Source organism: Anabrus simplex, chromosome 2, assembly GCF_040414725.1.
Source record: "Anabrus simplex isolate iqAnaSimp1 chromosome 2, ASM4041472v1, whole genome shotgun sequence".
Taxonomy (NCBI): domain Eukaryota; kingdom Metazoa; phylum Arthropoda; class Insecta; order Orthoptera; family Tettigoniidae; genus Anabrus; species Anabrus simplex.
The window spans coordinates 730,876,296-730,894,641 of record NC_090266.1 but is presented as its reverse complement, the minus strand read 5'-3'; the positions used below and the strand labels follow the sequence as shown (position 1 = coordinate 730,894,641).

Sequence of the window (18,346 nt, the reverse complement as noted above, 5' to 3'; positions counted from 1 at the left end):
TGCCACGTGATGCCTTCCATCGCTAATGAATTCCTTATCTCTTCACAAAAGCTGGTTGAAAGGAATAGTTTTTGGAGATCCTGCATTCTTCTATTGGCACCAATGAAGTTAGTCCCATTATCACTATAGATGATGGAGCATTTCCCACGTCGAGCTATGAATCTCCTCAGGGCTGCCATAAAGGCATCAGTAGAGAGGTCACTCACTACCTCCAGGTGAAGAGCCTTGGTAGCCAGACAGATGAACAATGCAATGTAGCTCTTCGTTGTCTGTTTGCTTCTTACATTTCCCCTCTTGACGAAGAAAGGACCAGCATAATCAGTTCCTACATTAAGAAATGGGCGACTCTGTTGCACTCTGGTAACAGGGAGCTGTCCCATCAGCTGTTCAGCTGTTGACGCCTTGAATCTAAAACAGGTGAGGCACTTGTGGATGACTCTTCGAACAACTGCCCTAGCTGTGGGAATCCAGAATCTTTCTCTTAATGATGCAATTACTAATTGAGCACCTGCATGTAAAAGCCTAATGTGTTCTGCCATCACAACAAGGTTTGTGAGAGCATGCTGGGGAGGAAGGATAAGCTGGTGCTTATTGTCATAAGGTAGTTTTGAATTTACTAGTCTTCCTCCTACCCTTAGCATTCCCTTATCATCTAAGAAAGGATGTAAATCTGCAATTTTACTTTTCCTTGAAATGCAACACTTAGAGTTGAGACTGGCTATCTCTTGAGCGTAACACACTTGCTGTGCAATTTTGATACAGGAGTGCAAGGCCATCTGCAGCTCTTGTGTACTTAATATCCCTAACCTCTTGTCTTGAGGATTGGCACTATTGTGAATAAATCGCCAACAATATGCAGTAACTCGAGTCAGTCGGGACAGTGACGAGTACTTCAGCATAAGTTCATCCCAGTTTGTACCTATCAACATAACTACAGGAAGTGTGCTTCGTGACTCAGGTAGTTCCTCTTCTGCATGGGCTGAGCTTGTGTCTGGCCATGATTCAGTGGGCTCAGTTAACCAGGATGGTCCGTGCCACCACAGGTTCATACCTCGTAGTTGTTCTGGAGCAACACCTCTGGATATTAAATCTGCTGGATTACAACTGGTAGGAACATGTCTCCATTCAGCCTTGTGAGTGTATTCTTGAATTGAAGAGACTCGGTTGGCCACAAATGTTTTCCAGCGAGTAGCAGGAGATGCGATCCAGGCTAATACAATGGTGGAGTCTGTCCACAGGTACAGCTTGCTGACTGGCAGAGACAAAGCTGGAAGGGTCTTGTGGAGTAGTCGGGCAAGTAGTAGCGCTCCACACAGTTCAAGTCTTGGTAGTGTCAGTTTCTTCACCGGTGCTACTCTGGATTTAGAACATAATAATCTGACACAGGTCTGTCCCCCTTTGTCGACAGACCGTACATAAAGACAAGCTCCATAAGCTTGTTCTGAAGCATCAGAAAAACCATGAATTTGTATATCAACAGGGGGTCCCTTACATGTGACTAACCGCTCAATATAAAATTCTCTTACTGCCTGTGGCTTAAAGTGAAGTTCTTCCCATTCTCTGACTAGTTGAGATGGTAGTCTGTCATCCCAGTTCAGATTGACTAGCCAAAGTTTCTGCATAAAAACCTTGTAAGAAATTACCAAAGGGCTGACCAACCCAAGTGGATCAAATATTGATGCAATAACAGATAAGACCTTTCGTTTAGTTACATGAGAGTCAGCATGATAGGGACTGTCTGAATACAGATTGCCACAAATGAGAAAATGATCAGTAACTGGATGCCATAATAGGCCTAAAGATTTCACGCTAGTGCCTTCATCAAGACTTAAAGGCAGCTGGGTTTCCCTGTCCTCTTCTGAAACTGCTTCTAGTAATGCTGGGTGGTTTGAACACCATTTTCTGAGGTGAAATCCTCCACTCTCTAGTAAATTAATAATTTCAGACTGCAACTGAAGAGCATCCTGGATATCGTCACAGCCGCTTAATAAATCATCAACATAAAAATCTCTGCGAACAACTTGTGCTGCTCTGGGGAACCTCGATTCTTCATCTTCAGCAAGTTGCTGCAGGCATCTGGTAGCTAGGAAGGGTGCTGATGCTGTACCATATGTTACAGTTGTCAGTTCATAGTGAGAGGGTGGGTCCCTAGGTGATTCCCTCCAGATAATCCGCTGAAGTTTCCTATCATCTGCATGAACCATGACTTGCCGATACATTTTAGCAATATCTGCGGTGAAGGCAAAGGTATGCATTCTGAATCTTAGAATGATAGAGTAAAGATCCTGTTGTATTGTCGTTCCAACCATTAATATGTCATTCAATGAAATGTTGTTAGAAGTTTTAGAAGATGCATCAAATACTACCCTAGTTTTGGTAGTCGAGCTACTAAGCTTAAAAACTGGATGATGGGGTAGATAATAGCTTCCATCTTCATTCCCTGACTGAGTAGATGTATCCACCTTAACCATATGCCCCATCGCCTCATACTCGTTAAGAAAGTTAGAGTACTCGTGCTTAAGTGAGGGCTGCCTGCTGAAACGCCGTTCTAATTGAGTTAGTCTTGACATGGCATGATTAAAGGAGTTTCCCAGAACCTCAGGTTTCTGCTTGAGGGGTAAGCGAACTATGAATCTACCTGTAGCATCCCTAGTAGTATTCTCTGCAAAATGTTTTTCTGTGGCTCTCTCTTCTCTTGTCATGACTCGTGACGTAAGCTCTTCTATTTCCCAGAACCGTTGTAGTTGGGTGTCTAACCTGTCCTCTGACTTCAAGAAACATGTAGTTAGAGTAGGATTTTTCTCTTCCCTACGATGGTAGTGTCCAGCAATAATCCATCCTAGTTCAGTATCCTGAAGGATAGGATAATCTGGTGATCGAGTTCTGCGCCGAGGTTTCAGTAATGAAAAGAAATGTTCTGCGCCTATTAACAATTCAATGTCACCTGGCTGGAAGAACTTGGGGTCAGCGAGCTTCAAATCAGTGGGCAAGTTCCAATGCTCATGCTGAATGTAACTACTGGGCATGTTACCTGTGATACGTGGAAAGACAGAGCAAGTCATACTCACAGTGAAGTTACTTACAGTGGATTGCAATTCTAACTGAACACTGTACCTTGATTGAGAAATGGAATCATTTATGCCGCTGATTGGTATGGGATTCTTCATTTTCTTAAGGCCTAATCGCTGTGCTAGACTTTCAGTGCAAAGATTAACCTGGCTGCCACTGTCAAGAAGTGCCCGGCAGACCTGCATTTGCCCCCTACAATCTAATACCTTGACCATGGAAGTGGACAGCAGAACCCCTACAGGGTCTTTTGTATTGCAGTATGTGTGAGAGGAGTTGGATGCAGTTTGATGGGCTGTACCTCCCTCTCTACCTGATGGATTATGTAATGAGGTGTGATGCTTCCTACTACATAATTTACAGCCACGTGATTTGCACTGTTTGGCAGAATGCTGTGTACGCAAACAGTTAAAACATAAGTCCATTTCCTTAACCCTTCTTTGTCTATCTTCCACACTGAGAGCTGCAAACTCTTCACATTTAAATATCGGGTGATTACCATGACAGCAGGGACACTTTATGAGACTGGTAGTGGTGTAAGTGTAACGTGGTTGAGTATCCCCTTGAGGTTTAGGCTTAATTCTGTCAGCTTGTTGTCTGTGCGATGGTGCAGTGTGCTGTGAGCTAGGGAAGTTCTCCAGAGCTTGCCGTTTATGCTCAACAAATGACAGCAAGTCATCAAGTGATGGAACCCGAGTGTCTGCTTGTGATAATTCCCAGTCTCGTCTAGTACAAGCATCAAGTCCTTGAGCATACAGTTGAGTCAAAATAACTTCATGCAATGGAATGTTAAGTTCTAGGGCCTTCAGTGCATTCAAATGACTATTAAAAGTGTTAGAGTACCTTAACAGTTCTGTGGCTGTTTCACTGGAGACTGATTTTAAAGTTAAGAGTGCCTTAACATGAGTAGCTGCTATTAGTTTCTTGTTCTCAAATCTGTCCTTCAACATTTTCCACGCTACCTCATAATTTGCCTCTGTGATGGGTAAATTTTGAATTAATTGGCTGGCTGGGCCCTCGAGAACAGATGCTAAATAGTGAAATTTCTGGACACTTGGCAGATTATTGTTGTTATGAATCATAACTTGAAAACTGTCTGCGAATGAGAGCCAGTTTTCGTATTTTCCATCGAAATGTGGAATGTTAATAGCCGGTAACTTTAAACTCGCGACACTGCTGACCTGAGTTCTTCCTGAATCTACCGTGTCGCGTGATGACTCTTCAAGGTTCGCTATTATTTTACTCATTTCGCCCTTTACCTTGTAGTATTTGGTTTCGAATTCGGCACGCGCCTGATCATGAGCTTGCTCGTTTTCAGCGTCTCCTAATTCTAATTCTGACTGCACGTCATCAAACTTCGACATTAATGCACTCATGTCTTCGTATCGCAGTTTAATTTCATGCGAATTCGAAAGCTGTTGAGCGATGAAATTTTCAACGAATGTTTCCGAGCGGGTAAGTTGCGCTTTAAATCGCGACCTCTGCTTAAGAAGCTTTTGCCTTGTTGAAGATTCCATGATGGAGGGTGTAAGACAATAACAAGGAGAAAAGGAGAGCCTTAAATGAATAGTACTGACCTGCCTTCAGTTTAGTTTACCTCTGGTGCTGGAACATCGAACCTGGGACTGCCAGATGATGTCATTGAAGTGAACTTCCTAGTATTTCCATGTTACTGTAGAAAGTAGTCGTCCATACTACACGCCACGCTGCTTTCACGAGGTCCTCGTGGTGTAGATAATCCGGCCCGGTAATTGGACCATGTTTTGAACGTAAACTCACTCACTTGATTAAATACTAACATTTATTACATTTAAGACACTTATATAACACATTATAAATACATAATACTGAGTATTGATGGGCAGATGCCCTCGATAACAGTCAGTCACATGTTCTCATCCTCTCGCACGAGGCACCCAAGCATAACAGTCTCTCATCCCCTTCCATCCACACCACTTCCGGCTGGGTGCTGAAGGGTGCTGCTATCTGTCCTAAAGTGGTAGCGAGTAAGTAGGTGGTCTAGCCATAGCTAGGCCGGAACAAAAGTAGTTACAGACGTGAAAACTGGTATTTGGATCTCCTTTAAATAACAAAGAAAAACGCGTTTTGTGGGGGAAATTATCTTGGGTGGGGGATGAAAACGAGTTGAATTCCTTTTATGAGGACACAGATCACAAAAACTGAAGATGTTAGAGTCGTGATGATTGGTATTTAGAAGATCCTTTACTATTAAAGAAAAGTATTTTTTGCCGGAAAATTCACTTAAGGGGGTGTGAAAGGAAGTAAAAAAAGTGAATTATTTTTATCGGGATACTTATATCTCAAAACTGAAGGTAACAGACATGAACATTGGTATTTGGAATCTCCTTCAAACATAAAGAAACACGCCTTCTTTTTATGGGGGGGGGGTAAATCAACTTAACGGCGGTGAGGTGAAAAAGGAGTTGAGACCAATTTATTTTATTGTTCATAATGTACTTATTCTGATCATAAACCGATCATTTTTAATCTTTCCTCGGTTCGTTTTCAAGAACATTATTTTCCTTTGGAGAACTTAAAGTTAGATTACAATAGATTCTCCTGGCATATAAATAAAAATTTAAACACGTTTGAAATAAACGATATGAATGATATTGACCGTGCAGTTGTTCACCTGTATAATAAGCTTAATAATGCACGAAAGTATAGAATTCGTAACGCCAGAAATCCCGCGCACTTGCCTACGCGCGACAATGGTGCTGGTCACATTGTCAGCAATGATAATGGCAGCAGATGTAATTTACCGCCAGGTAGCGGTCTTGCGTCTTACTGTGGGGTCCAGAAAATTAATAATAATAATAATAATAATAATAATAATAATAATAATAATAATAATAATAATAATAATAATGTTCTGGACCATCGTCAAAATGTGCGGACCGCGCTGGAAAAGGGACCTGGCCGCGTAATGACTAAGAATGCAGTCCGACAGCGGGTTCAGTACCGCCAAGGCACCCAAGACGACACCACGCCGGATCTCCTCAAGGATTTGATCCATATAAAAAAATGCTTATAGGAAAAGATGGCAAAGATTTAGGGACCCAACTGACCGGGTGGAATACCTGGACCTAGCCCGGGAAGTACTAAATCGATTGTTGGAAAGAAAGATTGAAAAATGGGAGGAACTTTCCGTAATCTCTCGGAAAACGAGTCAGATCGCGAATTTTGAAGGATTCTCTCAGAAAATGAGTCAGATCGCGAATTTCGGGGGATTATATATAAAAAGTTAAGTATTCAGTTATAAATTCCGGTGTAATACCGTAGCGAAGCATGGGTATCTTACTAGTTAACAATATAATGATCGCTTTATACGACTCTAAGCACTATAAGCAAGCAACCTTGAAGTTTTACGTGACTGTTGATATCATGATCACACACGGAACCTCCAATTATATATGCAATCCTAACTATAAGGACGTGAGTTTTCATTTGAAAAATTCCACGTGTATAAAACCAGCGACGACGTAACTCAGCTACCACACCCCTCGGCTAAAAGACACTGTCTTCAATCGGTGCACTCCATTACTAACAAAAAATGTTACGATTGGCTAAGAATTGCTGTTGACAATTCCTACACACGGTCTTAGGATAACTTTATTCATCAGCCGGAGGCTTGGTGCAGGTCTTTCGAGTTGACGTATGATCGGCGACCTGCTCGTCTCAGAATGGGGCCCTACCTATGATGAATTCTAATGATAAGACGACGAAACACACACACACACACCCATTTCCCAAACCATCAGAATTAACCGATGAAGGTTAAAATTCCCGACCCGGCCGGGAATCGAACCCGGGGCCTCTTGGATCAAAGGCCAGCACGCTAACCATTTAGCCATGGAGCCGGACCGATATAATCCGTGTTGTTGTGGGGTCTGAAGTAATGTAAGTATAGGTAATCAGTGCATCAAAGATTAGTATAGATGCTTCTGGATTTCAAATAAGCTATTATATGAACATGTGCCGGGAATGAATGAGTATGGGAAATGACCACACAAGGTAATCACTGTCAGCATCTGCCTTCCAACTTCAGATCTCGGAAATGGGCAGCTTCCTGGTTTTATAGAGAACGGACTATGTTGCTTGCAAACGGAGGTGGGGAAATAAAATTAGGAAGCAAAAACAAGCATGTGCTTTAGTCCCTTTCTTTGTATGGAACTGGCATAATACACTGCGGGGTTGGGTTGATTTTGAAGGGTCTAACAATAAGACGCCAAGAACGCATGGACGACTTTATGTTGCCAAATTCTATTCAAAAGGGACAGTTTCCTGTTCTTCGTTCCGACGGCAAGACACTATGCAAGAAGTAATGGTGTTTTATTCTTTTTCGTAAAGTTGCAATAGTTGCAAAAAAGTGGGCTATTGCTTTTAAATTAACGTTCATAAGAACAACTTAGCAAGGGCTGACCTCAGTTACTGGCTTTTTCTTCCTAAAATAGCAGGTTCGCTGTGGCATCTGAGAGTGTTAGAATGCAACGATTTGGTGTCACTGCCTTACAGAACAATAACCACCACCACTCCCACCCCGAGCGAACTGGCTACGTTGTTTGGACTACGTAGCTGTTAGTTTCCATTCAGGAGATCGCGGGTTCGAACCCCACTGTGGGTGGGCCTTAAGATGGTTTTCCGTGGTTCCTCATTTTCAAGCCATGTAGGTATACGGTGGTACCCTAACCGAGGCCGCGGTCGCGTCAGTGCGACGTAAAGAGAAACTGTGTATTATTAGGGCTGCCTAGCCGAACAGTAAATGTGTGCTCCATGCACTCTGAAGGATGTGAGCTCCATTCCTTGTCAGCAAGTAGGGAAATTTTGAAACGAGACTTCGGCTCGAGGGGAGTTTCACTCAGCTCATACTAGAAATGTTGATCAGGCCCATGGAAAACCTGAGAATCTCGAGTTCGGAACCGAGTGGCCAAACCATTGTGCCAACTACGCCCATCCAACAATGTTTCACAACACTCACATAATAATATTTGGCTAAACTCACACAAAGCCCACCCAACAATATTACACAATATTCTAAGAATAATTCGGCAAAACCAGTGTGGCAACGCCCGACCAACAACATTTCACAGTATTCTGAGAATAACGTCCGGCTAAACCACTATGCTAGCATCCATGCAACAACATTGTCGGCGTACTGACCTTCGGTTTAGAGGGTCCCGGGCTCTATCCCCAGCCGGCTCGGGGATTTTAACTGCATACGGTTAATTCCTCTGGCTCTGGACTGGATGCCTGACTTCATATACACACAATACATCACACTACCAACAACCACAGAACATGCAATATAGTGAAAACATCCCTCCACATAGGGTTGGCCTCAGGAAGTGCATCCGGCCAAATCCAGTGCCGACCCCAATAAACTGTGAAAGAGGCTAGGAAGAATAATATTCGGCCAAACCACCGAGCTAACAATTCATAAAATATTGAGAATAAATCGGCTAAACCATTGAGGCAACACTCACCTAACAAAATTTCACAACATTCTGAGAATAATATTTGGCTAAGCCACTGAGCCAGCATCCTCCTGACAACATCTCACAATATTCTGAGAACAACTATGTCAACGCCTGCACAAAATAACCTTCGACTCAACAACTGCCTGGAATCATTTACCTTCGGGGGTGTGACAGCCGAATGACATCGTCACTGGCTTCTCACCAAGGCAGCTGCAGTTCCCGGCCAAATATTACGATCCTGTAGGCCTAAAACTGGAGGCCCCATGACTATGACCACGACATCAACAGTCACGTAGGACTACAAGCGTACTTCATTTACCTTACTGGTGTACATCGTGGGGTCCATTACACACAATGCATCCCTCAGATGTGTTTACTTCGTGTCAGAGGGCTCGGTACATCTTGAGTATCATGTACTCGGTGACAGTAAAGTCTTGTTTAATAAACTATGACGCTACGGTATCTTTACAGGAGTAAGTAAACTCGAGTCTTCGTCCTGAAGGGGTGTAGCTCTTTTCAGGCTGCATGTACAATATAACAACACACCAGCCCTCTTGCCAGTCTTGAATGTCTGACAGTACGGGAATCGAACCCGGGCTCCCGATGACGGCAGCTAGTAGTGCTAACTGTTACGTTATGGAGGCGGACTTTACACGAGTGTAGAAATATAATGAATTTCCTGTGACCGATATTCTACGTATCGTGCATGCCTTCTTTGACATTCTCTTGGAGGTACAGTGGGAAAACTATGGAGAACCATTCCTACGATGGACGAGAGTAGGCCCCTTCTCTTCCGAATCACATTGCTTAAGACCGAGTGTACCCCATTCTAGGCAATCAGATACATAAGCAAACAGTAGCTATATTATGAAACCGAAAGATCCGTAGAGTCTTAACCATTTAGTGACGCGAAACGGGCGAGGGTGTCATCATACTGCCCACGTGAAACTCCGTAGGCCACCTGTCTCGGTAGGCTAAGACCCTTAATGAGCTGTATGAGCCAAGATATTTGTTTGGTTTAGACTCATAATATTCAGCTATCACTCGGGAGTTCTCTGGACTTGCAATATCTAGGCAGTTATATTGTTTTAGTAGCAGAACTTACAATCTAAACAACCACTGCTTGCTAAATAACCCCTACGTAGTTTTTCGATTAATTTTCGATCTCGATTTCTTCGATGTTATAAGCCAATTATGCAAGACGCTACAGAAAATTACTGAGCTTCACAAAGACTAACATAGTGATGTAAGTTGAATATTAACATTGTTCATCATACTAACCGAGAGTTCGTGATAGGACAGGGAAGCAACCAATCGAAGATCTAATTCTGACACAAACAGCAGCCATCCTCAGAGTAGTCTCTTCCGAAGTTTTTCTACACTCGTTTCAGGAAAATTCTGGGACAGGAATGTTTTTTTTCAAATTCCTAGGCACTTAACCGGCGTGAAGTTCTAGATATTTACACAGTACTAGAACCCTTAAAATCACACACAGAATGCAGGAAACCGCCCACCAAATATACCTCAAATAGGAGATCGATACAAATGGCAAGTTTTCGGAGACGTTGAACGTCAAAATGGAATCTAAATCTCTTGAATCCTCTTAACATTTTCTTGGCTTTCGAATGAATAGAACATTTAGTTCGATTACTACCACTTTGTAAAAGGTCCGTCTGACTGTCTGTCTGTCCGTCCGTCCGTGTCAGGTTATTAGACCGGGGGCTGGTGTAATCCTCAAACGGCACCAGCGGAAGTTATGCAGTTAGAGGGAAATCGCAAAAATCAATGGCGGCACCAACATGAGGCATACTGGGCAAGATGAGAAGCGAGGTAGTTTGCCACTGCTTTCCTCACTGGACCAGAAAGTGTTATGCAGCACAACTAATGCTATGATCAACCTCTTTCACAAAACTTGTATGCAATAGTCGTGCTCCGAATGGCATTACTCAGCACCACTCATGCCTCAGCAGCTTCCATACAGTCACAGCCATAAATGATACTGAGGCTTCAGTGGAAGCTACATTTTACTCCGATTTGTGCCAAGAGACGGACGAAAAAATACTGCATCTATCAAGAAAGAGTAAAAAGGTGGGTTGGAAAAGATAGTCGCATGATTTAGAGATCAAAATCCATACAAGCCTCCTTCCCAGATTTTGATACCGGTACTATGGTAGTTCTATCGAAAGATACCCGTGCTGATCCCTCGCATGCGCTGCACGGGACTTCTAACAGGGCCTAGAAAGAAGACAATCCACATAAGACTTTAAATACATGTTAAATTTTTCGTCTCCTAATTGACTGTGATGTTGATGATGATGATGATGATGATGATGATGATGATGATGATGATGATGATGATGATGATGATGATACTCTTATTGATTTTACGTCCCATAACCACCATTATGGTTTCCTCTCTTCACTGAATATTTGAAGTGGGATTACCCACGTCTTTGAAAGAAAGAACTTAATATCTGAAATCATATATGTAACGATTCCATCTGAACCTCTTAATTTAAACTGTAGCACTAATGACTTCCGTAAGCATTTCTCCTCTTGTTTTTCTGCTTTTCGTCGAGTCTGTGCGTTTAATAGTGCAGGGTTAACCCATGTTACTGCGGAATGTGAGGTGGTACGTGCAGCTTAAGTATACGAATCTAGGGTTGAAAATAGATGCGCCAGGATTTAACTGGTCCAGTGAGAGTGGAGAAAGAAAAATCACAGCAAGGATATCCGTTATCAGCTTCAGAATCCCTGAGCTGTATAGCTTCCCAGTCCTATCATTAAGTGTAATACAACATGTTCAATTACGAAAGTGCGGTTAGGAGCGCGCAGCTGTGAGCTTGCATCCGGGAGATAGTGGGTTCGAACCCCACTGTCGGTAGGCTTGAACATGGTTTTCCATGGTTTCCCATTTTCACACCAGGCTGTACCTTAATTAGGCCACGGCCGCTTCCTTCCCACTCCTAGCCCTTTCCTATCGTATCGTCGCCATAAGACTTATCTGTGTCGGTGCAACGTAAAGCAACTAGCAATTACGAAAGTGAACTTATAGTAGTCAGTTTCAGCATTCAAACTATTTCTCTTACAATAATTCCGATGAGAAGATGGTTCAGTCAGACAATGTCTTGTTAACAGTAAGTGACAGACCAAGAAATAAAAGGCATCGGGTTCAGATATTAAAACAAATATAAAAGAAAGGCATCTAGGTATCATAAGATATTATCCACGTAACAGGGTATATGTAAAGAACTTAGCTATTATGAACACGCCTATCACAAAACTACGAAATTCAGAAGCTTCTAAAGATCTAAACTGGGTTGTACAAAATAAGCCCAGTCTGCGTAACATTTCTCCCAAACTTATATCCGATAAGATTTCTCCATAAACTAACTTCTATTCCGATTATTCTTATTAGATTGAATTAATGCACGAAATCATACTCAAGGATGTAGAAATATACAACTCATGAAATTAACAAAATGTACTTCAAACCATTACATGAATACACAAAAGAGAAGTTCAGATGATCTGCTTCCAAAATGAGACATATGCAGTGGAGGGGACGTATATGCAATAATAACAAGGAAACACATTTCGATACGTCGTATAAGGAAACATAGCTCAATTGACCTTACCTTGTCTTGTGGGGTCCATGTTATTTGGAATCATGGGCTGGCCGGGAGGCTGAAAGGAGAAGAAGCATATTTAGACAAAGAAATAAACATGAACATGCATTACAAGGCAATGCAACCCTTCACACAATAGTCAACAACATAAATGGGAATTATGATATTCCTTCTTTCGTATAGGCCTACACTTAGAAGCAATAATCCCATCACATAAACAAAACCGGATTCCCAGTGCCAATTCAAACGTGCCAAAACTGAAAATACACTTCACTACAATTGGACGAATAGCGAATGTGAACCAATCTAGAGCCTGTTTTTTGTGCATATTGGAAACGAGCCTCTGGCATGAGGAAACGGCGATGAAAACATAAAAGAGCATGATAAATAACCTTTACATTCTGATTATATACGGAGGATGCTCCTGGTTACAAATTTTTGGTCCAAGCTACTTGGACTATTCTGCAAACAGGCTCTTCTCCGCTAACGTTTGCGCCTATAATAAATTAAGTTGCTCTTGGAACTACTAGGGATCTGGGAGCGCTATGAAGTCAAAATCGCTATTCCAAAATGATGAAAACATCACAAGGTTGCGTGCATACGCACAGTTCGACTGGAATAAAGCACTCCTAATTTGGTTTTTTTAGAAAGATAGGCTCCTCTTATCACATTGATACTTAACAAATTGAGATGGAATGTTTATCCTTATCTCTTGACCCTTACAGACCAGACTTAATACCGTTCCGGAGACCACCTCTTCGCCCAACTGAAGGACGTACTCTCGGTGGAAGGCGATTTTGTGCACAAAAACTAAGAACTAAACTGTGTTAGGCGTCACTTAGGGCTGGTTTACACGGGTAGAGTAGCGAGGCGAGTAGAGTGGATAGTAGAGCTACTAGCATCGTGTAAACGACCGGGATAGTAGCAAGTAGAGTAGAGTAGTTAGTAGGCAGTAGAGTAGAGTGGGTTTCCGCTGCGGTAAAGTAACTCTACCACTATCCTTCCCCCTCCACCGGAACCGAGCTCCGAGAGCTGGCGGAGAAGTCCGAGGACGCTCGATTTTTCAGCTGCCGCGTCATTCGACTGCTGTATTTGCATGTGTGTGCAGACGGTGGTATTACGTTGAGCGTTTATTTGGCGGCAAAATGAAGTGGACGGAAGAAGAAACTTGCAAATTTGTGGAGCTCTACAGCGAAAAAAATGTTTATGGAACATAAACAGCGTTACTTACAGAAATAAGAATATGAGACGGGCGGCGGAAGAGGACTTGATTGTGAAAATGGGTAAAGAGGGTTTTGGGTTAACGGAACTGAAACAGAAAATAAAAAATTTACGATGTACATACAATCAAGAACTCATGAAAATACGAAGATCCAAGAAGTCTGGAGGTGGTGCCGCAGACATCTACACTCGAAAATGCAACATAAAATATAAACAAGCGTCAGCTGGATTTTCACTTAATATGAAGATTTCTCAAGTTTCAATGTTACACAACGTGTTCATCATGTGTCTCGACATGTGTAAGTTAGGCAATACAATGGTGCAGGACTGTGTACATTAATCATATTAATAACATAGGGATCTTCTACATATCACTTGCCACTGCCGTTAATTTTCAGCAATAAGAGTAATTTCCACAACAAATTGAATAGTTTCCATATGTTGTTTGGAATATCCAAAATAATTATTGTTTACAGTACAGTGTCAGATCTAGAAGCTTAAGCTCTACACCTGGGCCGTACAAGCAACGAACAAAAAAAAAATTAAATAGATCAATAATTGGGATATTTATGGCGAAGAAGCTACTGCAAATTAGGCCTACGCCAGCGTAATTTACAGTGTACTTATGGCTGGTTACGTCTCAAAACTCACGTGCGAAAATTAGTAGCAAATGGTATCAAAACTCACGACTACAAACTAATAGCTAAATTAATATTCCAATGAGTCTCAAAATTCACGACTCCGGATAGGAGGTGCCTGCGATGACGGCAGGAGGGGTGAGGTGCGCGGTGACTCACTCACCAGGCCTCTCCTGAGGCCTCGATACCATTAACATTAAATTTATATCAAAAGGAAAAATACGTTATATTACCTTTAAGACCACAGAAAAATGTTTTGATAATAATAATAATAATAATAATAATAATAATAATAATAATAATAATGTTGCATCCGGGAGATAGTAGGTTCGAATCCCACTGTCGGCAGCCCTGAAGATGGTTTTCCGTAGTTTCCCATTTTCACACCAGGCAAATGCTGGGGCTGTACCTTAATTAAGGCCACGGACGCTTCCTTTCAACTCCTAGACCTTTCCTATTCCATCGTCGCCATAAGACTTATCTGTGTCGGTGCGACGTAAAGCCCCTAGCGAATAATAATAATACACCTCTGTGTCATTCACCGACCATTATTTACCCCTGTGTGTTGGGGTGGCAGAGTAACATCCAAAGTATCCTCTGCCTATCGTAAGAGGTGACTAAAAGGGGCCCCAGGGGTACTTACATTTTTTAGAAAAGGCCCTTGTCTTTCTTTGCCCGAAACCTTCATTTTCTCGAAGTATGGGCCACCTTCCATTTTTTCCCTCTGATTAGTATTAATAAAGGATGGCTGCCCAGTTGCACTCCCTCTTAAAACAGTAATCACCACCACCACCTTTTCCTTCATTGTTTTCAACACTTATTGATTTTTAATGAACCTTTCCACATTTTCTTGGCTGGGGAAAGAACCACCATCATAAAATATCATCAACATCAGCGCTGTGGAGTCTTTTTTAAGTCATATAGCAACAGAACGTCAAAGATAGCGATTGGCTACTTCGCTATATTTTAGATAGAATTCTGACACATTTTAATTTATGATTTTATAAATTTGGTGACCCAAGTAGTCAATACTACGAGTATATAACATTGCGTTTCGTGTAATCGCGTGGGGGCGTGATGTAATATATTAATCTATGCTAAGTAAGGCATCTGGGAGTACATGACTCAGTCATACGTGTGGAGCATGAGTTCATATTATTTTCGGAAAGCGTATCAGAGACCGTTCATCATACTCGCCCACTTTCTGAAGGGAATGGAGATAAGTAATTTAATTTCCCTGCGATGAGACTCATGACCAAATTCATCTCTAATGAAACTAAATGAGTGAATTAACAGTCGTAATATTTAATATTGGTAAAATAAAGTTTCTTATATAAGTAAATGCCGTCTTCTGGCCTCATAATAGAACTAAGCTCCGGTAATTACTACCAACTGAAAATTTATTTTAACTAGCAGCAGGCAATATACCTACTTTAATTTTATGTCGTCCGGCTGCATGGATACATGGTTAGCATGCTGGCCTGTGGTCCAATGGGTCCAGGGAGTCCCAGGTTCGACTCCTGGCCGGGATTTTCACTTTCATTTGTTAATTCCTATGGCTCGGGAACTGAGTGTTTGTGCCGTCTTCAGCATTGGACTTCATGGATTGCAAAAAAAGAGGCATATTTCTATTTTTCATCTATTCACATAATTCAATTGATTATCCATCCGACACACTTACACCGAAAAATTTATTCATGATGCAACCGATTATTCTACTCGTGAGTTTTGAGACTCGTGGGTTCTGAGACGACACACTGATGGCCAATGGGTATTCTTTCTGTAACTTTTGAAATGAATTCTGTAAAATTTCATTCGGATAAGATTTAGGTTGGCTGAAATACAAAAAAATGGAAATAGAAACATCACTACAGTCTAACTGGGGAAAGGAGTACCTCACCCCTTCACCGTGGAACAAAAACCTTCGTCAGAATTATGATCTATAATTAGACTGGAGCTCGTTCATATAGTTTTATCTTAGAAATCACCACTACAGTATTCACAGACGAAGACTAGTAAAATCCTGAGGGGATGATTACACTGTCGTTACTTTTTGTACAATAATTAATAAAGTCATAAAAATTAAATCGTTTGTGTTCCTGGATTAAAATACATGCTTGTACTGCCAGGGAACTGCTCCTTCATTAACAAAATGATTCCTGAGACGATCCCTCTTGTTCTTGGCCAACTGTGTCGAGTTTGTCCCCCCATATTTCTCCAAATTGCCAAGTTCTCTCAGAATTAATGCCGATGCCCCGAGTGTATCTCTCCTACTAAGCCAGCCTCTTACCCATTATCTTTTTTCCTCATTTACTTCTTCTTCTAACGCTTCACTAACCTCTTGCAGTAATATGTTTGTAAATGTCTTTAAACACTTCCTTACGATGTGCTTACGTCTTGACATGGTGCTACTACTGTACTCTACTCTACTGTATGACTCTACCCCGTATGAACGATACGAGTGTCAACTCTACCAGACAGCGGTAGAGTAGAGTAACGTGGCTACTCTACTAACTACTCTACTCGCCTCGCTACTCTACCCGTGTAAACCAGCCCTTACTGACCCCGAGTACGAAGAGAACGCTGACGATGGGACTCGTGACTTAATTAGAGAATCACAGAGGCTAAACCATACAAGGATAGTCCAGGTAACCAGTCTGGACAACAACGAGACGGTTGTAAGTTGTAAATGTGATTAGTAACCAGAAACTGCAAGAAACTTTTATGTAGTAAATAAGAACGGAAGTACTTGCTCGCATTTACAACAGTGCACGATCAAGATAAAAGGGTACTTGACGGTAGCAGTACAATTTGCTCGTCATAACTGATGGGCGCCCACAGGACGAGGAGTCGTCGCAGCAGTGGAACTAGTACAGATTTTGCACAACGGATGATTAAACGATAACGTTATAGCAGATTACCAGTCCTGAAGTAGAGTTTCATCACAATAATGTTATTTGCTTTACGCCTCATTAACTACTTGTACGGTTTTCGGATACGCCGCGGTGCCAGAATTTTGTCCCGCAGGAGTTGTTTTACGTGCCAGTAAATCTATCGACACGAGACTGACGTCGTTGAACACCTTCGAATACCACCGGACTGAGCCAGGATCGAACCTGCCAAGTCGGGGTCAGAAGGCCAGTCTGAGTCACTCAGCCCGGTTAGAGTTTCATCATGCGATTGGAAAACATTAAATAAAAGATTAGAAGATTAAAAAGTATATTATACCTGATGTATCTCTTACTATTGCTTGTTATGCTTATGGCAACTTTGTAGTATATAGGGTGACAACGAATTCAGGTGCTGTCCACAAACAGAGCGATTTAATTTAAGTATGAGTAAGCAGAAACGCCAAAAACTAGACATGTGTTCCGCAGTCACGTGAATTAAAGCGCTAGCTTTCAAATCCTAACATTGTGGGTTTGAATCCCGTCCCATGTGGGGACTCTTAGATTAATACCCCAGGCAGGTGTGCATGGTGAAAGGACGTGATAAGAAGTGCGTATCGTATAGGATAACAAAACGTATTTAAAACTGTAATGCTCAAAACAGATCCTTGAAGAGAATATATTTACGCTGTTTGAAATATTATTAACACTTATTTCTTGTAAGTTTCATAGGAAACAAACGTACAGTATAGTCTTCTAGAGTGGTTCCTGCACGTCATTTCTTCAGCAGATGTATAAAAAAAATTAATTGGCTTTCGGTCTTAACGACCATTCAGCCAGCTACAAGTTTGTACGTTTCTGATTATTAGGCTTCATTATGAATTGACTTGATGAACTGAACTTATACATTTAAAACGAACACAAACACCCAGCCCCCGAGCCGGAAAAATTAACCAGACGAAGTTAAAATCCCCGATCCGGCCCTGAATTGAACCCGGGACCCCAGTGAGCAAAGGCCAGCACGTTAATTATTCAGCCATGGAGCCGGAATCAGCAGATGTTCGTAGTCGTACTGCCTCTTGCCTTGCTGCGTGAGATCTCGCGCTCTCTGGATGCCAACAGCATTACTTGGCGTGTACTTTTTCATTGTGTATTTATGGGTACAATAGAGCGACTACCTACAGTAGCTGTCAGAAGAAGGCGAAGGAATTCTGTATGTCAACAGCTAGCTCATGTTTCATACGTAGGCACGAATCGAACAGGGAAGCCCCTCGCTGGCAAATGAAGCACGTTTGAATACATTACATTTTCTGAAGAAGTAACTTACTAGTCAGATTTACAAAACAGTCGGTAGATGCAGAATGGGTCTCGGCCAATAAGCGGCCACGGCTGGTCCGTGGTCCAAC

General features: G+C 42.0%; 1 protein-coding gene across 8 annotated transcripts in view; it reads right to left on the bottom strand.

Moving 5' to 3' along the window:
• Positions 1 to 18,346, bottom strand: part of Ssdp (Sequence-specific single-stranded DNA-binding protein) — an 831,184-nt gene that overhangs the window by 151,428 nt on the left and 661,410 nt on the right. For all 8 annotated transcript variants that reach the window (XM_067141370.2, XM_067141374.2, XM_067141371.2 and 5 more), the window contains one exon: positions 12,203 to 12,251. In XM_067141370.2, the coding sequence (XP_066997471.1) occupies positions 12,203 to 12,251 (49 nt within the window). The remainder of the gene's footprint in view (positions 1 to 12,202; positions 12,252 to 18,346) is intronic.